General features: G+C 49.8%; 7 protein-coding genes across 7 annotated transcripts; 3 read left to right on the top strand and 4 right to left on the bottom strand.

The window, feature by feature from the left end:
* Positions 1–3,135: 3,135 nt before the first annotated feature.
* Positions 3,136–4,122, bottom strand: FSUBG_2869 (uncharacterized protein; the record flags this gene model as incomplete). The annotated part of the gene is made up of 1 exon (XM_036680688.1): positions 3,136–4,122. One exon carries the CDS (start codon positions 4,120–4,122, stop codon positions 3,136–3,138), a length of 987 nt encoding a protein of 328 aa, XP_036541457.1.
* A 1,837-nt stretch (positions 4,123–5,959) lies between these two features.
* On the bottom strand, positions 5,960–6,925 carry FSUBG_2868 (uncharacterized protein; the record flags this gene model as incomplete). Its single annotated transcript, XM_036680687.1, has 1 exon — positions 5,960–6,925. The coding sequence occupies one exon, from the start codon at positions 6,923–6,925 to the stop codon at positions 5,960–5,962; it is 966 nt and encodes a 321-aa protein (XP_036541456.1).
* A 3,478-nt stretch (positions 6,926–10,403) lies between these two features.
* Positions 10,404–11,078, top strand: FSUBG_2867 (uncharacterized protein; the record flags this gene model as incomplete). The annotated part of the gene is made up of 1 exon (XM_036680686.1): positions 10,404–11,078. One exon carries the CDS (start codon positions 10,404–10,406, stop codon positions 11,076–11,078), a length of 675 nt encoding a protein of 224 aa, XP_036541455.1.
* Positions 11,079–14,187: 3,109 nt separating this feature from the next.
* FSUBG_2866 (uncharacterized protein) lies at positions 14,188–16,124 on the bottom strand (the record flags this gene model as incomplete). The annotated part of the gene is made up of 2 exons (XM_036680685.1): positions 14,188–15,126; positions 15,177–16,124. The coding sequence occupies 2 exons, from the start codon at positions 16,122–16,124 to the stop codon at positions 14,188–14,190; spliced, it is 1,887 nt and encodes a 628-aa protein (XP_036541454.1).
* Positions 16,125–17,618: 1,494 nt separating this feature from the next.
* Positions 17,619–18,026, top strand: FSUBG_2865 (uncharacterized protein; the record flags this gene model as incomplete). The annotated part of the gene is made up of 1 exon (XM_036680684.1): positions 17,619–18,026. One exon carries the CDS (start codon positions 17,619–17,621, stop codon positions 18,024–18,026), a length of 408 nt encoding a protein of 135 aa, XP_036541453.1.
* A 958-nt stretch (positions 18,027–18,984) lies between these two features.
* On the top strand, positions 18,985–19,749 carry FSUBG_2864 (eukaryotic phosphomannomutase; the record flags this gene model as incomplete). The annotated part of the gene is made up of 1 exon (XM_036680683.1): positions 18,985–19,749. The coding sequence occupies one exon, from the start codon at positions 18,985–18,987 to the stop codon at positions 19,747–19,749; it is 765 nt and encodes a 254-aa protein (XP_036541452.1).
* A 1,126-nt stretch (positions 19,750–20,875) lies between these two features.
* FSUBG_2863 (salicylate hydroxylase) lies at positions 20,876–22,183 on the bottom strand (the record flags this gene model as incomplete). The annotated part of the gene is made up of 1 exon (XM_036680682.1): positions 20,876–22,183. The coding sequence occupies one exon, from the start codon at positions 22,181–22,183 to the stop codon at positions 20,876–20,878; it is 1,308 nt and encodes a 435-aa protein (XP_036541451.1).
* Between the last annotated feature and the right edge of the window lie 313 nt (positions 22,184–22,496).

The raw sequence follows: 22,496 nt of genomic DNA, 5'->3' as shown, positions 1-22,496 counted from the left end.
CTCAATGACATCTGTATTAGCTACGGGGGTGCATTGATAACCTATAGGGGAGTGCCGGAATGTTGGGGAGGATCACTATGAGATCCCGTTGATGTAACGCCGTTGAAGATTGGCAGCTAAATCAGGCCTGGAGTAGTCAATCTCACTCCAAGTTACAAGACTGTTGTTCACTTCTCAAAGACTCTATAATCAACTACAGCAAAGCATGGTTTGCATCGGAAGTTTCTTGTGGCAAGCCAGTAAGAGAAGAGCGCGGTGAGCGGATGAGGTCCTCGTACCTTTGCTACCTGCTAAGCGTGTGAATAGATGTCGGTACCAGCTGCGAACCAACGACCTGCATTCTGTTCCATTGTCACCGCGGACAACTACTTGCTCCAGGGGAATAGACCAGCCAAAGGAGAAACTGTGGCAAGCAGTTCATAGCACTCACTGGCTATTGCTTGAGATTGAGGTTTCAAGGATCTTGGATCGGCTACGATGTTGACATGAGGCTGCAAAATAAGCGTCAGCAACACCCTGACTAACACCGAGAACGCATGCGATGCCACACTGGAGTTTGCAAAGTCAGCGTCGTTCTTGGGGCACGGCGTGATTGACCAGTCGCCGCCCAGGTGAACGAGGTATAGTAAGCCTCAATTACGAGAGATCCCCGATCACGGTCAATAAGGGGCGCGCTGCGATCATTCCATGTCCATCCATAATAGCAATGCTAATAGCGACCTGAGAGGCCACCTGTGGAAGCAACTACGACGACAGCGAGATCAGAGACAAACGAATCACAACATTGTCACGAAGAGGCAGACTACACATTACCTCTCTTATCTCAGAATGGGTCTTGGAGACTTGCACGAGCAGGTTCAGCGACTACCGCGGCGTGCCTTTGGACCAGTAACTGAGATTGGCGGACTACGAAGAGAGGAAATCCCTGAGGGTGAAGGTCAAAAGCTTCGTTGCGTACAACTCAACTCATGATTGAACCCCCATCGAGCAAGACGCCCCAAGACCATCAAGCCTAGCCACGAGCTTGGTGCAGCGAGCATAGTGTATGTATGTAAATCGATTCGTCGGAGCGCGTAGGTATTCGGTCTGGAGAAAACGAGATTGGCTGGGTAGGGGATGTGCTTCAACGCCCACGGCTGGCTCAGCGATGTTGAATGGATGCGGTGGGTGTATTGATCGGGTGGTGGCGTGTCTGGGACAGTCGAGGATATGACCGAGCTACGATGGGTCTAAAGTTTTGGGCCAGGTGGAGGATCTCGCACGGAAAGGGACGGACTGGCCATGTTGCCGAGATGGTCAGAGTTCTTGCTCGGGTTGTTTTGTTCTTGTCCTTCTGGGCGTTGTCAGCGACATCACTATCGCCAATTATCCTCAGGCGCACAATCATTCGCGAGCCCGTGCCGACAAAGTCTAGTATATCTGCCATTTCTCTTAAAGGAAGCAAAAGGAGACATCGCGTCGCTAACGAGCTGGCTACAGGGCAGTTCAAGAGGCACGCAGCGGTCTTGAGTGCGCTATAAGTAGAGCGCTACTTGTCAGGGAAGACGAATCGCCGTGTCGGATCGCGCTCGAGTAGAGAAGACGGTGGGGGTGTGGCGGCGTAGGGAGGGCATCGTCAAGCGTAGCGCTGGCCAGTGGATGTGGATAGAAAGAATGGATGTTATCGTCGGGCGCAAGTGATATGTCGCAGCGTGTTTGGCGATGCTGCCGAACCAGGTTGACGCGCCGAACTGGTTGAAGAGTCGACGCACGAGTTGCTGTCTTGTGGACCGAGCATGTCAGCTTCAAAGGCAACGTTGGAAGCCCATTGACATTCCAGCGAGCGGCCTTGGGGTAACCCAGGGCAGGTCGTTTAGCGGACCCAGCGACCATGTCTTGGGGGCAATACAGGACCTAACTCATCATGTTGGCGGGCAGTACAGGGTAACACGCGAAGAAGCCCCACCATGATCAAATGTTTCAACCAAGAACAGGTTGAATTGAAGGAGTTGCAGAGGAACGCGGTATCTCAAGACTGCGCTAAAAGAAGAAAAAGAATGGATGAGTGCATGCTTGGAGTGGGAGAATCAATGCGCAAAGGTTCCAAGATGTAAGGAGTAGTGCGACTCTTGACGATGTGGGTAAAGCCGAGCATGGAAGTGCTGGCTTAGGAATCATTGACCAACGTTCGAACAGACACTCTAGCTATCGCTCTATGGCCAAGCGATAACTACCTACCCAGAAGTCACATCAATAGCCCGATTTCTCAAATAACATCAATGGGGTCGAGCAACAGGGTTGCCTCTACAGACTATAGCGCTCACACTCGAAACCAAGAAGCCATCGTTAATTGAACAGCAGTGAGAAGTAGATTGACCCTTCGATCGACAGCCAGTTTCGACTGAAACAGCCATCGTGCTCTGGACCCAAGTTGTATTGAATAGCGAACTAAGTTGCTCAATGGTTCCGCCAACGTCTTTCTCCGTGGTGGTTGACCCCAAAGGTGAGATACTGCTCCTTGAGACACGCCCCGAGGCCCAATTCACCCTTCTCCACCGACGTGTTCTTTGGCTCCTTCTCCTCTCGATGCTTCAGCTTCTTGGGATGCGCCACGTGCGGCACGGTTGAATAGCCAGGGAGAGGCGACCATGTGGCCCGGACGGTCGAGCACTCGGATTGACCGGAAGTGCGTATTGTCGAAGGAACAGAAGTCGCAAGAATGGGGGGAAATCGTCCCTTTCAGGGGCGTCGTATATGCCTAGCCGTTGCTGTAACTACCCAGGTCAGCGTTGCTGCAACTGATAGGAACACCAGAAACCTACTGGCTACAACAACAAGGTCTTTCGCATTCTTCGACATGGATAAGACTGCAGCAACCGCACTGGGGCGGCATCCAGCTGTGGGTGATCGGATCATGACCCGGAGGGAGACAGCCTGCTGAGGCGTGATCAAGTCACTTCGCGGGCATTCTGAACTTCCATCAGCAACGTCTGGGGCTGACTCTCCTGGTTTGTAAGGGCGGTGGACTTTGTTGGAGTGGGCATCGGTAGAACATATGCAATTCGTCATGTCGTCACTCATATCTCATAAATCTACACCCATCAGTAAAAGGCCCCAGAACTCAAAAGCGTGAGCATACCGCAAGACAGTCATCATTCATCCACCGATCAGACGCTTCGCCAACTCATCAAATACGCCTTCCTTGATGTCGTCTAAGTCTTCATCCCTCGCGTCCTCGATGCACTTCACTCTATGATCTAGCGAGCTGATATCGTCTCGTATTTCTATTATCACTGCCTCCTCCGCATCTGCCGGCTCTAACCCTTCGCACTTCTTCTCCAGGCGTTCGACTTTGTCTTTGAGCTGAGCGTTATCGGCTCTTAGCTTGGCGTTGTCGGCTTGCAAGTCGTCAACCTTGGATTCCAGCTTCTGGAGCTTATCCCAGAACTGGTTGAAGAATTCGGGGTGGCTGTCTTGTCGGGGCCGTTTGCGACTAGACGGAGCGCTCGGAGGAGGCTGAGTTTTCGTGGCTTTCTTGTAAGACGGAGGTTGGGGGGGAGGAATGGTTGTGACCTTTGCGCCGCTGCCACTGAACATTCGTGAAACGTCGTAGTCTGGATCGAAGGAGGGTTTGATTTGACGTTGTTCTACAGCCTCGCTGACGGTCTTGAGCTCATCGGGCGATAGTAGAGACTGTTGGATGTAGATACGCAGGAATGTGATACAAGAGAGCTCGTGTATCAAGTCAAGGACCTTGCCCGATCGCGCACGCGCTGCTACGACCGGCTCTTGAACATCGTTAGGAATAAGAACGGTGATTCTGTTATCCAGAGTGAAGTCAAGAGATGTAGTCGTGTCAAATACCGGTTTTACGGCATCGGGCGGATTCGGCACGTCGGAATAAGAGAAGGACTTGATGAAGAAGGGATTTATCCGAAGGCGTACGCCTGCCCCAGCTGGCTTGTCCTTGAATCTGAAGGGGATGCTGATTTCGAAGTGCGCACCGGATTGACTCTCACGGTCGAGTCGCAAAGTGAATCGTATCGCGTCGTGATCGGGATCGGCGGTCGCTAGATTACGCGTGACACCCTCCCACTGCCACTCGACGACAGCTGTTGTTTCCTTGATGGCGATGCATGCCATAGCGCAAGGTTAGTAGACGAACTCAAGACTTACCTGCACAACACGCCCAACAACGCAACCCCGAGGGAGATTAACCAAGCCTCACTGACGGGCGCCCAGGACCTCCAGTAGAACTGCCAGGTCGCCCCGGAACTCCAGTAGAACTGCGAGATTCCGAGTCCAGGTCGCCCTCTACACGCCCCGGTTATTCCACAGAGAGGAGGGCTCTCGCTCTCGGTGGGTATAATCCGGAATTTTATAACGGGTGTAGCGCGATGCTTGGGGTACCCTCGAGAAGTGTTACTGAGCGCGGGATGATGAGGGGGACGTTTTGGCGTGGAGGCGACATCTCGAGGAGGGTGAAGAGGAGCATGATTGAAGATGAAGCTTGTGGTGAGAGGAGCGTGAATTCGCGAAGGTGGAGAAGCTTGGGCTCGGAAGAACGTTAGCCCGATAAGGCGGATGAGCAGCCTTGAGATCAGACAGGAACCTCATGTGGCGCTCGCATCGCCGCGATAGAACAACAAAAGCTGAGATACGGCATGGCATGAGAGCTAGGATTTCGAAATGAACAAATAGAATTTGAACAATTTTAATTGTTTACGCAGGTCCCACGTAGGAACAATATCGCTGTTCTGGTTAAGTTCAATCGATCGGTGTTCACAATCAATGCAAAAATGAGCTAATCATTGTACAGCGCAACTTCAGTGAAGTAGTCCACTAAATCGACTCGTTAGTGAGTGGTGGCCACCATCACCAGACAGTTGAACCAATCAACCTCGGTTTCAAGAGCCGAGGCGGGGCCGTGTCTGAACCCAACTCCTCCGCAATCCGCCTCCGGAAGCCCAGTTGACAGACTTAGATCACGCGCAGTCAATCGGAACATGGTTGTTAAAGTTCCAAGACAACATGGGTACCATTAATAGCTTAAGCGCTTTCTTTGAGGTGACTTCAAAGAGCTGGGGACGTTGAAACTTAAGGGACCTTGGCTAGAGCCAACGCAAGGTTACCGCAACCACTGAATCCTTCTCTCCTTCTGTCTCGGATTTCTTTCCAGTCTGCGATTTACTATTCTATCCTACTGGCCTGCATTTTCCAGCATCATGCGCACACAAACCCCCGAACTGATGATGTACAGTACATATATTACCCGTGTATATTACCGGCTTAGTCTCGGGGCTGATAGTCAGGCGGCTCGATGTTGCATGTAGATTCGGGGTTTCATCTTCTTTGCTTTCTAACCATCAGCTCGTCTCTGTTAGAAGATCTACGAGTGCTAGCTTGACTTTAGCCTCAACATCCAAGTAGCGAAAGTAATCTGTTTCTCAATATCATCTTAGCCAACTAATTTTAAGATTTCATGTTAGCCAATATTAAGATCTCTTCAGCCTTATTGTCCAACTCAATTCGGTGTAAGTAGGTGATCGCTGCAAGGTCAATCACAATGAACTAGAATTAATAAACTGCAGTTATCGCAATTTTGAGATATTGTTAGCAACCTGAGTTGCCAGACTTTTGGACACGTTCTACTAATTATGTTACATGCTGGGTTTCCTGCCCCGTTGCTCTCACAGTTGTTGCATGCATGGTATACCCAATACTAGATTTGTTGTACTGTACTAAGGAAACCCATGTCTATAGTTTTGCCTTTCCCTTCTATCCAAATACTCCCATAACATATGAGATCCTTTCTAAAATAACCCTTTCGCATTTTCTTGCCTGGTATCCTTGAAGCCATATTATCGATCTATGTTCTGCTTCAAAGATGTGTAGTCTGCCTCTTCTGTTGGTGTTCCCCTGGCCATGGGTGGCTCTCAGGGTGTGATGATTAGGAGGGAGACATTGCCTGGCTGGTATGTCACTGACGTGAAAGCGCCTTGCCTGGCTCGCTGCGAAGCCTGATCGTCACCCCTTTCGACTTGGCCGCTTCTTCTCTTTTCTGTCTCGCCAATGATCTCTTGAGAGCCGCTCTCTCTCGTCTCTCTTTGGTGGCCTTCGCTCTCTGGGCCTTCCGTTCCTCCTGTCTCGTCTTTCGCTGGTGCTCTTGGATTGCCATGTTGACCTTAGCGGTCATTTTATCGGCGACGCCTGGGCACGTACAGGCAAGCGGCATGGCAGTGATGGTTGCAGTGGGGTGGCCCTTTCGGGTTTCCGATAGCATGTCCGATACGGCTGGGGACCAGCTCTTAATGCGCTCGTGCAAGCGACTCTGGTCAAGCAGACGCTTGAGAAAAGGGTTGTTCCAAGGCCGATGGATGACTGGCATCCCGACAGGGACCCATGTGTTGCAAGAGTTGTGTCTTTTGAATCCATTCATCTCATCCTGCATGACCATGAAGATGTCGGGGAACTTCTCTGCATACTGTAGGCGAACAAGAAGGTTCGGCATGATGATTGTAGTGGTAAGCCCAGACTGGGTGACGTCAAGATGAAAAGAGAATTTCTCAAAGGGGAATCTGCCCAACTTGTATCGACTACTCCAGAAGGGCAAATGCAAGACATCGGTTCTGGGGTTGAAGTATCCATAAGGCTGGATATCGGAAGGCTCCGACGGATTCGTGGAGATGGTGTAACGTTTGAGCCGAAGCTGGGCTTGGTTTCGTGATTCTCTGCTGACCATCAGAGCAATTGGGAGCGGAGGTGCCTTGATTCGAAGCCATTTGTCGTTCCGCCTGCGGGAAGGCTTGAGGCAGTAGACCTGAGGGTCTGGGAGTGTCAAATCCCATACCATCCGCCTTAGCTCAGGCGGCATGTTTTTGAAGCAGGTGAAGGTTGGCTGAGGTGTAGGGGGAGGAAGTGGAAATGGAGCGAATGCCTGGGACATGGTCGCTTTTTGCAGTCGCGCAGATGGAAGCATCTTCTATGACTGACGCCAGAAATGAGGGAAAGGGTTGGATGAAGTATTCGTCTAATTGGAGCTGCTGCTTGCATCCAAATACAGTTCTGGAAGCGTGAGAGAAAGGAGGGAAGAAAATGGCAGAGGTATACTAATGGGCTTCAACAGTAAGTTTTATTCTCTGACTTAAGACATATCATATATCATAACCACTCCTCAAGCCCATGGTGAATGGTAGTATAGACATCACGCTCAGGCTGGGCCTGCATCTATCGACAAAGAAAGAGAGTATTGTCTATCATGGTTGCAGCAGATATCACAAAGAACCACCAGGTCTTGAAACCCCGTTCATCCGCCTCTGCGTATGTACTCACACACCGGAAGGAGACCATTGGGCGGTTGAAAGCTTGGCAAAGAAAAGCTTAGGCTTCTAGAAGTCTGCATCATGACATTGAAGAACAAGACAGGGAACCGTGTGGACTAGTTCAAGCCACTTGCGTGGTCCGAACATGACGCTAGCAGTTGCTGGAGAGGAGACGACCAACCGCTAAAGAGGCATAAGAAATTAAAGAAACTTCGCTTGACTGAGAAATAATCACCGTCCTCTGAAAGAACTGGTTCACTTTGTGTTTTGGTTGCATGAAGTTGGTGAGTTGATGCGTTTGATCCTCGGTAGCCCGTCTTCCAAACGTAGCTGGAAACCATGGGACCCCCATGAATAAACGCGCAAAACCTGTGACTTACTATCGGATTCTATGTTGTGATATGGCATCTGGTCTGCAAAAGTGTCCGATGTCTGAGGACTAAGCGGATGGTCCCCTGACGTGGCTACAATCCAGGTACTGTAGCCCCTGCAATGGCTTTTGTGGCTGGGCCTGAAGCTGGCATTCACAGTTCTACTTTGCCAGCTTTTGCTAAAAGTAGATGACACTAGCCAATTAGGTGTAGGGCAGCCGAGATGTTGATCACAACTGGGCATGCTTGAGCTGACACAATGTCATCGCAAGAGCAGCACCAGACTAAATCGGGGCGAGCCTCTCCTCACTGTGTTACTTCAGCGCCGGTGGTTTCAGCAGTGGCGCAGAAAAATTGTATTAGGATTTAGATGCCGTCGTCAATGCTCATAATCGCGTAGTTGGAGTGAAGAGTGAGTCCCAGTCCTTTAGACTACCCTAGATTGAGACATAGAAATTTAGTTAGAGCGAGCGACGACCCATCAGCACCGAAAAGCAAAGAGGACGTCTGTCTGGTCGCGACTCGGCCTTGCGCGTCTGTAACGTGAGCCCATCCAAGAGATGGCGCAAATAAACAACATACTTACTTTCCGGGAATTTATGGTAAGGAAGCCTTGACGTTTAAGATCCGAAACGTATTTAGGGTACGCAATCTAAGACACATCTTGAGATCCAGGTTAAGCTGTAACAAGTCGAAATGTCTGTCGTCGTCGAACATATTACGCTCCGCTTTAGTGCGGGAATTTTCTTTTTCGGTCAAGAGAGACAACTAATTTGTGAGCTTACGATTGAAGGATGGATCGAATCCAGGCCTTTCGTTCATTACATGGCGATGTTTTCACTTTTTCTGTTCTCACTGCGCAACCTGGCACGATTGAGATGGAGCAAGATGCCCATCTTAAGATCATGACGCGCGGGTCACATCACCCGTAGAGGGCAAACAACCAGCCCCAGCGAGCAAGCGCAGACGCGAAGAGAGTGACGACGAAGAGGAAATTGTGCCGAAGGGGAACAAAACTTGGTTTAGCGGGTTATCTGGCCCTGAACACTGTCTTGTGAGTCAAGATGATCCGTGTGGACATACGCAGGTTGGTTGCATCTTCAGAAAGATCCTAAGATGAGCGTTAACACGGCCCAGGTCTTCAGATGGATCTTAAGATGCCCAGCTTCAGTAATTTGGCCAACAACCCGAATGCTTTAGGCGAAGACCACTGTAAGCCCCACTGAAAGAACACCAGCGCAAGTCACTTTGATGAATCTGTACCGCAAGCGCGCTTTACAAAGGGGTCTGCTGTAGACCCTTGGCGCCGTAACAGACGTTCTGCTGCGGACCGGACCCGAACACGAAGCAGATGCAGATGCAGGCACAGGCCCCCATGCAGATTGTTAAGACTTCTCTGTTAATGCTAAACGGCTAGACGGCCAAGGTAGAGGTACTGTCCAGTGCTTCAACTGCTGCTAGAAGCTCCCCACTGTGGCTGGTTTCGTACGTTACACAGCAGTAACTTGGCACACAGGCCACCAAAAGTCGGGGAGTCAGGGACTGCCCACTTCTAGCTGACAATCCATTTCCTGCTCGCCTCCCCGTTTTACAATGGCTGAGCCTACGCGATGCTAATTGGCGTTTTTAGTGAATTGACTTTGGATTTGCTCCAGCTTCAACGTCCAAGATAAGGTTCGGGCCGTAGATCTCACTACGCTGTAGTCATCAGTCTGGTCTGGTCTGGCACCAATCTGATCCATCTTAAGATGGAGTCAGTGGGGCAATCAAACACCATCAATCTGGCCAAGCTTACCTTCACTTGGATTTTGTGGTTGGGTTATTTATTGAGGTTCATCTCTTGTGTCAAGTCTCGCACTGTTTGTCCACCACCAAATGCTCTGCCCTGTCTGCTATGATGGCTGTCTTGTGTCCGATGCCGCGGGTCAAGCTGTGATTGTCGTCAGAGAAAGGTCTTGGAGAATTGAGCGCAAAATGAAGCCCCTTGAAGTTGACGATGCGCGTGTCGCGTACCGACAATGTATCCTATTCTGATGCTGCCATATTTCATCAGACTTATCCGCATATTTCTTGGCTATCAACCAGCTATTCTCTGTCCCTCCAGCTCTCAGATTTGCCTAGGTCTGATATACGATTCTCGCCTAACGCACTGCGACCAATTGCCCTCCGGTCATCACGCCTGAGGTAGCCCCCAATGACCCTCCGTAGGCCTATGAACAGAGGCGCAGCAGACTATTCAGCAGGCCTGTGACCAGTTGCAGGGCTGCCTGCATCAATCACCACACGACATCTCTCCATCAAGGACATTGTCCCTCGTGCTTGCACTACCTTCATACAAGGCTGAAATACTGCCATCTTGCTGATAAGTATTTCATCTCATCGTACTTCTTTTGTTTCAACATCATCGCGTGAGTTACCGTATGTCAGCTAAGCTACTCTCCGTTGCGCCGGCTGCTCACCCACTGCAAAACAATATCGAACGGCTTTCATCTTCTCAGCGTTTTCCTGGAAAGCACAATGTCGGGGACCTGCATTAGCACCACTGAAGCAACTTGCTGGAGAAGCGGCGGAAGAGAAGGTGAAATGTTTAATATTCTCTGTTTCTCGCTCGCTCCCTCGGTTTCCTTGCCCTTTCAACTTGATCGCTTTGCTGTATCATTCCACCGGCGCCATCATTTGATACCACCAACTCTCTGCTTATCATTTTGCTTCACACCCGCCGTCTCCCGCCATGGACGCTGGGAAACGCTCTCGTCAAGCGGACGTCGAGGAAGACGATGACACAGATTCCGACGTCCCTCTGAGGGAAACGCAAGCGAAACGTCTCAAACGTTTCCATGAACCAAATCCAGCTCGCGCCATTTCGCCTCCACCACCTCAGCCTTCGCAGCCAGCATCGTCAGCTCAAGCCCAGCCCGAAACTCAACCCAGCATTACCGCGATACGACCCGAGCGATCCCAATGTCGCGTTCAACCACCCAGACCCCGAGCCCAGGCCCCCTCGGTTCGAACTCAACTCCCTGCGACAGCAGCGATAAACAGTGCAAGGCAAGCATCTCAGAGCTCCAATGCAGTCTCGGAACCCTTTCGACCTGCAGCTACTCGTACTGCAAACACACTGCCCATCGACGGAAATGACTCGAATCCTCGTCAGTCACGCTGGCCACCACTGCCCGACAACAACGATATACCCCACGCCTTTTTATTCTACGCTGAAGAGATTCGCATTGTTGTGAACATGCTTTGCGGCACACGCATTGATCGCGAGCCATTCTTTGACCTCATCCGTCATAAACACACCGATCCATCCGCAAGGCCCGTCTGGAATATCCCAGAGATATCAGAGCAGAAAGAGATCGGGTTTCTCTGCGGCAAGTCCCCCGCTCACCATCATAGCCATGTCTAACCTATTCCTGCAGCATTCCCGGACCAGCATCACTCGATACCTATGTGTGAGCACAGCCACGCCTGCGAGGCTCTCTTCGTTACCCATCGCATCAAGTTCAGGAGCAGCTTTCGGGTCGATGCGACGTTCTATTGTGTTACACACGATGGCTATCCAGGTCGGCACTCGATGCTCTCTCTATGTCGGCATAAGTATAGAGATTCGGAGTACGTTCAAAGAACAGAGCAGGCCTTACTCCTGCAGGCACACAATATTGTCCGCGACTTTTGCTGGCAGCTTACAGCATGGGTGTTTAAAGATGCTTTCTATCGTAGGACGGATATGATGGACAAACAGGCCTTGTTTCGGCTTTTTGAGGATGCGGTGGCGTGTTGAAAGGGGTATAATCTGAAGAGGCGCAGAGATTGTGTTACGCAAGCTGACACTGATAGAGGGAAGACTGAGATACAGGCATCGGAATCGGAATTTCAGGTGGTTGTTACTCATCGGCCCGGGCCTTGAGCACGAACCACGGCTGGCCCGATATCCATCGTGCTGGAGTACTTTGGTCTTTGGTGCATGGTCTGATGATGGTAATGAGGCATGGTAGCGATTTGAAGATGGACATCTGTGTAAGAAAGGAAAGCTGATTTAGTATCAGGGCTTTGATTAGAAGAGAAGAAGGAGAAACCAACAACATCCCTCCGCCGCTCCGGTTCGCAGAAAGAGGCTGGTTGCTGATGGGTGTGAGAAGTATGTCTCAGTCTGACGATTGCCCTCATCGGCACAATTTGAAGGCTTACAAAGCATTAATCCCCGATGAGAGCTGGCGGTTGAATTGTAAGACGAAGTTTGAGCTAGTCTTGACCCTTTTGTAACTTGACTACTTCAGACGCCGGGGCAATCGACTGACTGGCGCAACGTATATGAGCAAACAGACTTCGTTATATCATCGACACCAACTTCTAGTTGAAGAAGAGCTGTGGTAATCGGAATACAAATAGGATAAAAAGTGGGTTTACCCAATTCCAAGTATATCAACAGAGCACTCTGATCTGAAAAGAAAAGCCATCTACGCTCCCTTGCCCAGAACTTCAAACTGAAGCCAACCGCAGCTTTAAAAGGGCTTATCCACAAGACCACGCCGACCACTCTTCACCAAGGAAGCTACTGTTTTGTTGTAATAGCATGTCAACGCACCTGGTTCTGCCGTTTCGCTTGGCACTCACGGCGAAGCGTCCGGGTCCAGGGACGGTTTTACAGAAGTTGATAATGACTTTTTTGTTTCCAAGGGTTTTGATGCGCTCGAGATAAAATACGACAGTTGCCTCCTTGTCCAGTTCGACTGCATATTTTTAGGACAGGCATTTCTACGAGGTTCGTTCTCTGAGAAGGTCAGAGAGTAATTATCGGATCTTCCGTCTCCTTTCTTGAGGCTGCGGTATCACGTCATATGGGCTTTGTCTCTCTTACCGGTCATATCTTCGATATCTTGATACTGGCTGCTTGCATCCAGTGCCGTCGACGAAGAACTTGAGTACAACGGCATCTGCACTACCAGGGAAAGGTGAAGAAAGGAAAGACGCTATATGTAATTCGGGAGATGTTCCCAGTATGACAATCGATGAAGCAATGAGTTACTGCTACCTCATCGTCAAGCCTCGGGTCTGGAGTGATTGAGGAGGCAGTACTCCTTGGCTGGCTATTCAGCAGCCCGGATATTAAATCACAGACCAGGGATTTTGGAGAGGACTGCTATTTCTGATGCGAGATGGGTACAGAGTGTTATATGGCTGGAGGGCAAAGTGGCAGTGGTGTGTCGTGGGAGATAATGAGAGCGAGGGATGGGAGGCCTTAGAAAAGGGGTATTATGTTCCAGAATGATAGAAGGAGAGTTGGAAAGAGGTTGTAGGATACATCTAGGATAGGGTCCCCTAGACCAGATAAGCTTTGTCATGTGGCTTTATCAAGAGGCATGGAATAAATCCATATTGTCAGCTAGGGGCAGACGTGGCTTACACAACATGGGAGTCCAGAAGGTCTCGTCAAGCTAAATGCACACGCCATTGTGCCCGCAACCAGCTGTAATTATACGTCAACCAAGCGTATATGATTATGCATCATGGCAATCGGGCTTGGAACAGCAGACACAGTCCTCCGTGTGTAAACGGTGAGTGAGCGTTGATCGCAACTTTTCCAGCGACGGAAAAAGATGAACAGACCTCTATATTGAAATACGGTTAGGGAGTCAAAACGAAGAGTTTGACAAAGCATGGATGATGTATTTGATCAACCGGTGAAGCCGTACAACATAATAAAAAGACATATTCGCTCCTGGAACAGGCAAAAACATACAACAGCGGGGATTCGCTGGTCGTCACCGACCCAACTACTAATCCGCCGGTTAGTGGCTTGACTATGGGAGAGCAGACGGGATCCCGTATTTTCCACTACCTATGGTCGTATGTAACAGGGAATGATGCAGAACAGATTATATCGTTGACATACTGATTAGCGAGGAACAGCGCTCCAATTGCGTTCTGGCGAGAATGGCAATGCAGTCCATCGCTAGACTCTAGTCATGAACAAGGACGATTCACGCCCGTATTTTCTGATTGCAAACGAACAATGTCAACTTTATAAGATGTAGTCAACTCTAGCGATCGACAAGAGACCTAACAACTGGGTGCCGGCCACGGATATTCTACAGGGTGTCTCCAGTGGCCTTCACGTGCGTGATATGCACCAAATCCCATTCCATCACGTCAGGCTGCTGCCCGAGTCTCGCTCATAGAGACGCCACATAGCTGAAAGTATTGGTTCGCTCGATACAAGTACAAATACTGGGCAGTATCCAGCAATTGAGGTTACTGCTTCCCGGTGGCGCGAGCTTGAGACTTTCTCCAAGTTCCGTAGTATAATGTTCTGTCTGCACTGAAGTCGCTTTTCCCAACCAGTGCCTATGCCATTATCATGAGTACATCCTGACAAGCTACTAAATCTCAAGGGGACCCAAGGATAGCTGCATGGTCTCTGCAGATACTGTTGAAGTACAAAGTAAAGAAAACCCGACAAGTCTCTTTCATCCAATCACCCATCCACTCACTCATCCAACACAACTTATCTCGTCTTACATAGACTGGAACGCAGTCTTGGCCAGCGTAGCCTCCCACTGCTTGATCCTCTTAGCAGCTCCAGCCTTACTTCTCTCTTCACCTCGAATCTTGTCCCCAAGCTCCGCAAGACGAGCACCAGACTCCTGCTCCGCCCTCTCCGCAGTCTCAAGGGCTCCTTTCGCTGCTTCAAGGTGTATCTCCAACTCAGAAACCTTGCATCTCAGTTCGTATATGCTACTGCTGTGCCTTTTCATGAGTTCCTGGCGAGCTTGCTTGAGCTCGGCGATCGTCTCATCATTCTTCTCTGCGCTGGTTTTCTCGGCCTTTACGCAGGCTTCAAGCTTGCGTCGTTGGTTGAGAAAAGCCGTGAAATTGACTTCGAGAGACTGGGCAAGGGTGAGAGGATCGTCGGAATTGCTTGAAGGTGTGCTTGTCTCTGACACTCGCGCGTTGCCTACAGGTGCAGGGTCTGCAGATTGAGCCTTCGCTGCTTCATCGTCTGCAGGTCCTCCAAACTCATGTTCATCAGGTGCAGGCTTCGGGGAGCTCTCGGATGACGAAATGAGCACTGTCTGCTCTGATCGCTTTGGCGTCGCACAAGAAGAGGTCATTGCAAGTTCCTGCTTCGAGGGGATTGGCTCCATGGGGTTTAAAGGCTGAGCCGAAAAGTAACTGCAAGAAGGCGCTTGAAGCTTGGGATCAATGGAGATAGCCTGATCCTTTGGTATTCCAGTGGCAATCGTCTCGCCGCTCAAGCCGGCGCTTGGGGTGGAGGTCAAGGTTTGGGTAGCTATGTCCTCATCTGCACCAGCCGGTCCCATCATCTTTATGAATTCCATACGGGCGGTTGCGATGTCGACATATCGAGGAACCCTCTCCTCAGCCATAAGGCATTTCAGGAAGACAAGCGCACAGATCTCCCCGCTAGGACTATCTAGGTGAATAGGGCCGCGCTGAAAAGAATCAGTATCATACGCCACAGAGACTTTGGTATCCAACTTACTTGTTTCACGAACATCATCCCTTTCATGCTGAGCTTTCGTTGCGATCTTAACCAATCTACAAGTTCCGCTGCAGGGACATTGGTGAAATGGTTTGTCAAGAGGTGGACCAGAGTTACCCTGCCCACGTCGAGATGACAGAGACCCCATTGGTCATTGTCTTTGTTGTAGACGAAGAATGCGATGTGTTGGGCTTTCAGAGCGGGATGTTGAGCGTGGATTTCATCGGCTCCTGTGAAGGAGGAGCCGGGTGGGAAGATGTACCAATCTGAAGGGCGGGGGAACAGATTCGCACACCGCGCCATGTCTTGGCTGTCTAGTCCAATGCCGTTTCGTAGGGCATCGATGGTAGCACTCATAGGTTTGTCTATATCGGTGCTCTGAGGCTGGCTACTAGTGGACTCTGTAGCTTCAAGGACTGATGTCTCGGCGATCGTTACTGACTCTGCAAGGGGCTCGGTCGTCGGCTCGGTACTCTCTCTATCAAACGATGCTTGCTCATCTTGCCTGCTGGCCACCTCGTCTCTCTGAGTCTGAGAAGGGGTCTTGGGCACCAGATTCTCAAAATCAATCTTGTTAAAGATTCGCTGGTGGATCCTTCCGACAGGATCTTGACGGACAAGCTGGACCATCAGACCTCCCTCACTCCATAGCTCGGCAGGATCGCGATTGGCATCCTGAAAGGCCTTGATGACCTTTCTCATGCCAGCCTTGTTGGCGGGGAGTGGTTTCCCGGCGGGTGCGAACTCAGGGGGCCACCAGCCGGGACATCCTTCATCAGGCTTGTCTGACTTGCGCGTCTTCTTCTCTTCGGGACTCGGAGGTGGTGAAGCTGAAGCTGAAGCTGAAGCTGATAGCTTTGGCTGCTTTGCGGGTCGGCTCGGGGAAGGCGAGCGGCCTGCCTCAGCATGTGGCCGCTTTCGAACTTTGCCAGACCTCTTGGGAGGCATAGTCAGGTAGGCTCTGCGTGCTTGTCAGCTGAGTCCCTCGACCCCTACTTTAGCGTGACTGCGCAAGCCCTATTGTTATTCGTAAGAGGCAAACAGCGCTTCAAAGATGGCATATGACACTTGCTCAGTAGGGAACATGAGAGCTTGCGGAAGTGGAGCGACTGTGTGCAGGTCGTTATGGTTGAACTGACGATATCATTTCTTGACAGGGAGTGCGAGCATCGGGCGTTGTCGTGGAAACAAAACAAAAAGCAAACGTTTGAACGACTGTCTGTCTGTAGCAGAGCACTGTGGGTGACTATCAGTGGATTCCTCAGGCTACCTTGCCCGTCGCGCAGTGCAGTGCCAGGCGTGATCTGAAGAGCCAATCATTCAGTTTCATTTTTGTGTAACCAGATGACAAAAGCTCCCATCACGGTGATCTTGAATGAGAATGTACTTGGTGATGTTGAAATAGATACTTCTAGTGGCCTAAGAACCGAGTCGCCCAATTCAACCATTTAACGTGTTAGTGATGTAGAACAGATGCAGGAATGTGTCTCGCGAGTGTATATGGTCCCATATCAGCATATCCATTCTACACATTTGTTGCACTACCACATCCAACCAACAACTCATTCATAGTAACCAACAATTGGGGATGACCTCCGAACGAAGAGGCGTGTCACAAGGGCTGTTGGGATGTTTGTCCGCGGCACATACGTTTGTTGACGGCGAAACATGCCAGGCACTCAAAACAAACTACATTAACCTGAATTTGGGTACAAAAACTGCCAAATCGCCAAAGGGAGTAATATTGCCCAGTCTCAATATTCACCATGGTTATCTTGTTCAGCAAATCCCCCTTATATGACCTCAAAGAGCTGAGAAACGATTTGCTTCTGTGAGTGAATGGGGCTTCCAGTACTTGAACTGTTAGCCTGCTGTTGACAGGCCGTGACGAATGGTTAGAGTAGATGCGGTACTATTCCTTCACGTCTTTGAAAGGACTTTCCATCTCACAAGGCTTCTTCCGTCCATCATGGCCAACTTTCTTAGTCTTGGGCACATTGCCCCTCAGATACACGCATATCACCCATCGTAGCCGCGTAAGGCGCAGCAGCTTATCGCCAGTGACCTATACCCTCTTCAAGGGGTTTCAGTAACCGTAGCTTACTGAATTGACTAATTTCCAGTCCGGTAAATCTAGGCACTGAACTATGCATGTTTTCAGATTCATTATCTGCCGGCCGCTTCACTGGCCGTGTTGCCTGGGCTTCGCAAGTCCGGTCGTGTTCAGGAGTAAAACCATATTGTTTTCAGCCACAAGGTTTGTTCATAGAATAATTGAATTGCACAAAGGGTCTAAACACAAAAAGATGTCTTTGTTATACTGTCGCACTATATAAGCCACTTTGTTCTTCCCCCCCCCCCCCCGACGATCCTCAATTACTTCTCTTCCACCTCTGCCTGTCTTTTCGTCTCATTACACCTGGTCTCACCACATCAACCGCAATGTTCATATTACGCGTCCAAAGAAATTGGCATCTTATGGCGCGGCAGATGCAGCGACTCCTCAAACAGATGAAGGATATGGCCGAAAAGCAAGACGCAGACTTCAACGATATCCTTGTAGGCTTGGGCATCAACATGGATTTTATCATTGATCTGGGAATTCTTGCTCCACTGTCTGAGGCCACGGATGGTGAACTGCGCTGGCCAAAAGAGTGGGTTGAGCCCAAAGGCACATTCGATGCCAACTTGGACATGCTTAAAAGTTGGGTCATTGATTGTAACTCAAGACAAGAGGACGAGGCCGAGGCCGAGGCCGATGCTCCACGCCTGGTCAAGGGCCAAGGCTGTTTGTTTACGCCGCCTCGTCTAACTGAGAGACAAAAGCGAGACATTTTTAAACGTCAATGATGTCGAATCGATCTTGCCAACTTTGATTCCGACACCGACGACAGCCTATTTCAGCAAATCTGCATGGGCTTTACAAGATGAAGGGTGTTTGTGATCATGCCTTCGGTTGCCTGCATATACAGACTGTTATCCCCTTCCTGCACAATAACCTCTCAAAAGATGCAACACCTCATCGGTATGTCGTAGGAGAGAGGCTTTCGGACATACAGTCATATTCCCAAACTAACCTAATCAATGGAAGTTGGTGCAAGCATGATAGCCGTAAAAGTCAATGTACTTACTTAAGCCCGTTCTCTTACCACTGCATGTTTATTTATTGCCGTGCAATTTCATCAGATCCTGAATGGTTCGGCCCTCAAGAGCTATTGGTGTCTTTGTTTTCCTCCGAATAAAAGTCTACCTTTCTTAAATTCTCTTACTGTGTCTGTTGTCCCCAACATGGTGCTTAGAAGCCGTCTTCGTCATGGAAGGGCGACGAGCTTTGAGCCAATATCCTTCATGAACTCTAATGATAAGATATCATCAGGCTTGTTGAGATAAACGAAACTCATTGATAACAAAGCATACCGGCGCCCTTTCTGTCAAAGAGTAACATTCTCCGACCGATCGGCTAACAGCCAAGCCACCCACGGCATCGCGTTTCTACCTTCAGTCATATTTCCAATGATAATCCGACATGAAAACAATACAATTTTCACACAATCCTATTATCACCTCGAGGAACAGCACCTAATCTAAGTCATTTACTTCCTTTGGAGCCGCAGATGAGCTCGATATTTTTTGTTTCCAAGCGTTGTTCTCTGAGAATCATGGTTGCTGTTCTTAGTCATGCAGCCGGCCTAAAACGGAACGCGCGTACCTTCATCTTAGCTGAACTCACAGTCTCACAACACCGTGTCAACTCTTATCAGTACAACACAGCCTCTCACCCACCAAGCAACTCCAAATCACAAACAAAATGATCAAGCTTGTCGCATTCGACCTCGATGGCACTCTCGCTGAGAGTAAGCAGGCAATTCTCGACTCAATGGGCGAAGCCCTCGCCGATCTTTTGACCGTCGCCCACGTCGCAGTCATTTCAGGCGGCGATTGGCCTCAGTTCCAAAAACAAGTCGCGAGCCGTCTTCCCGCGCGAGCTGATCTGTCCAAACTCTGGCTCATGCCTACCACCGGCACAAAGCTCTACACGCACAAGGGCGATGAGTGGAAGGTTGAATATGCGGAACTGTTCAGCGAGGAGCAGAGGAAGAACATCATCGAGGCTTTCAACGCTGCCCTCGACGCAACGGGCTTCCAGCCAGAGCAGACTTGGGGTGAGCGCATTGAGGATCGAGGCAGCCAGATCACCTTTTCTGCACTCGGCCAACAAGCGCCTCCGTCGGCAAAGGAGGTTTGGGATCCCGATTTTGAGAAGCGAAAGATTATCCAGGCAGATTTGTACAAGCGACTCCCAGACTTGTCGATCAACATGGGCGGAGCGACTTCCATCGACATCACGCAAAAGGGCGTTGACAAGGGCTACGGGCTGAAGAAGCTCTCGGCGGCGAGTGGGATTCCCCTGGAGCAGATCATGTTCATTGGAGATGCCATCTTTCCGGGTGGAAATGACTACCCCGCTAAGGAATTGGGACTGCACACGGTGCGAGTGAAGAACCCAGACGGGACCCTGGCTGCTATTGCGGGCATCGTTGCGTGCTTGAGCGAGACTGGGCCTCTGCATTGACATTATACACCTACCACCGGCAATTCGCGACTGTGAAGGGAGGTAAACACTTGCGACTTCTGAAGGAGATGAGCAGAAAACTTCGTTCATGTTGGGGGGGGGGGGGACACAGAAGATGGCAACAAACGACGGATCCTGCAAGTTTTGAGAATTCAAGAACTTCACAGCTGATATAAAGCAATTGACCGTCATACATGCAAATCATTGATGAATGTGTATGTTCACTTGAGCGAGATGATATCCACCTTTGTCGATATGTCTCAATGCGACTCGTGCATCCAGATGCGTAACAGAGCTCATAAGGGCCATGGCCAGAGCCTCTCAAACATTTCTTGTTCACAGCATCCATACGGCGTTGACGAGTTGATTACATTTGAGGAAACCTTATAATTCCATGTGCAATTTCGATTTTCAGATGTTTGGTTTAGTAGTCAAATCCTCGCTAACCTGTGACCAAGTTGCCAGATTCTTTTATTCCAGCTTGATGCAATGGACCGCGGATATGTAGGTTCGACGAGTCAGTATGAGGATGATAAGGACTTTAATCCAAGGATCGATGTGTTGAGTGTCTCAGCTTGTGTAACGGAAACAATTTGAATCATATGTGGTCATAGCCATGGAAGTATTTGTTTCGATCTCATCATCGACGGTCGGAGGACTTAGGAAATAATAATAAGAAGACTTACTTTTTAAAAAAAAAACAGAACCTGGGTTTCCCTGATGGCTGGTCCTTATTTTGCCCAAAGATGTCAACTTTTAGGAGTAGATGACCTCAACGGCGAATCTCTCACTGGCCTAAGTGCCACTGGCCTCGAATATACGGACAAAGGCGACAGTTAATCAAGAAGAAAAGAAAACAAGAACTGTTTGCGGCATTTTCTACTTTTGAACGTAGGATTCGTGCCCAATATTTTCCAAGGGGGCCCTGCTCGGAAGAGCGTTGATCCATGCGCAGCCAAGATGATATCGAAGTCATGCGTCTACTGAAGGACTCTACTGAAGGATGATTATCACGCCTTGGCCCTCGTTGACCGCGTACAATTTGGAAATATAAGTAATATGCGATCAAATGCTCACTAACTATTCGAAGCCCATAATACAAAACTCAATGAAAACACTAGCTAGCTCAGATGTTGACTTTGTCAATGTCGTACACCATCTGCTGCGTCTCTGAACCCCAGCGATCCATACCAAACGCCCAAGCTCCTTGCATAAACAGCCAAAGTCCCGTCTCCTTCAGCCACAAGCCCCATGGCCCTGTCTTTCTTCTCATCTTAGCATTTCCCGAAGATCTGCTCGCAATATCCTCAACTCTTGGTCTCCGGATGTCATCAAACTGCTTGAATGCATGCTCAAGAGACAGTTCCTTCTCGAGAAGACGAGCAAGGAGGAACGCGTCTTCAAATGCCATCGATACTCCTTGGCCTGCATGAGGTGGCATAGCATGTGCGGCATCACCGAGAAGGAGGGTCCTTCCTTTGTACCATCTTCCTCCGGTGGGTAGCTTGTAAATCGGGTAGAACTTCACAGCTGTCGTACTGCCAATAAGCTCTCGTAAGTTTTGGCCCCATTCTCCACCCGCATCTTGGAGAGTTTTGTGAAGTTGAGCCTTAAACCCCTCCACTTCCTCCCGTCGATGAAGCTCCCATCCATTACGGGCGTCCTCAGAGTCCGGCAGCGGTACTTCTTTAGACAAAAACCACAGAATCTCGTCATCGGAGGCAGTGCATGTCATGACACCAAACATACCCTCTTGTGTCATTGTGACATTCATGCCTCTCATTTCTTGTCGAGCTGCCTCGGAAACACATGAAGCTGGGACCAGTGCGCCGAGGCCTGACATCCCCGTGTATACAGGTGCTTGATCTGGATCGACGTGCAGGCGTCGTACAGCAGAGTGAATCCCATCGCAGCCAAGAAGAAAGTCTGCCGTATCCCTGGTCCCGTCAGAGAAGGTCGCGGTGACTGAATCAGCCGATTCTGTGATGGAGATGAGTGATTTGCTGTAGTGCAACGCGATACCAGCTTCAGCAGCGGCTTCCAACAAGGTGTCGAGTAGATCAGTTCGCTTGATTCTCATGTACCCATAACCAGTCTGTTCTTCTGCTGCAGCAACCATGTCTCTTCGTCCCAGGACTCCTCCGTTTATAGAGTGGATAGTCATGTTGGAGTGGCTACTTCCGCGCCCCTTGAGCTCTGAGTAAACTCCCAAGCGATCAAGAAGTCGCAGACCATTTGGCATGATGCCGATGGCGCTCCCCAATGTGGAGGGTGCTGATCGGAGCTCATAGACTGTGCAATCCACGTTCGCTTGCTGCTGTAGGCGTAGAGCGGTTACGAGACCCGCGGGGCCTCCGCCGATGATGATGGCCTGCGGAGAGGTTAGCTTGGTTGATAACCTGTAGTTTTGGGTATTTGCCTTTGTTTTCTTCATTGTTCTTTTTGAGATTGATTGATGAGATTTTAAAGTGTTTTTGTCTTGTTTATTACAATTGCAGTTGCCGTTTATATACTCCATGTGTCGGAGGTCAGGTGCGGAAGTCCGCGGTCGAGTATTTCCCTTTTCGGCCATCCGTGAAAGCCTGTGTACCGGACCGGGCTAATCGGGCATTAACTTCAACTCCGCTTGTTACAGCAGGAAACCATAGCAAATGATCATTTATAATAGCACAAATCTCCAAGTCCAGACATACATTAGGTACCGACGTCAAATAATGGCATGGGAATGCAGAGTCCTAATATTGATA

This window comes from Fusarium subglutinans (genome assembly GCF_013396075.1).
Source record: "Fusarium subglutinans strain NRRL 66333 chromosome Unknown NRRL66333_c0000026, whole genome shotgun sequence".
In the NCBI taxonomy this organism is placed as follows: Eukaryota; Fungi; Ascomycota; class Sordariomycetes; order Hypocreales; family Nectriaceae; genus Fusarium; species Fusarium subglutinans.
This window is presented reverse-complemented; position numbering and strand designations above follow the sequence as displayed.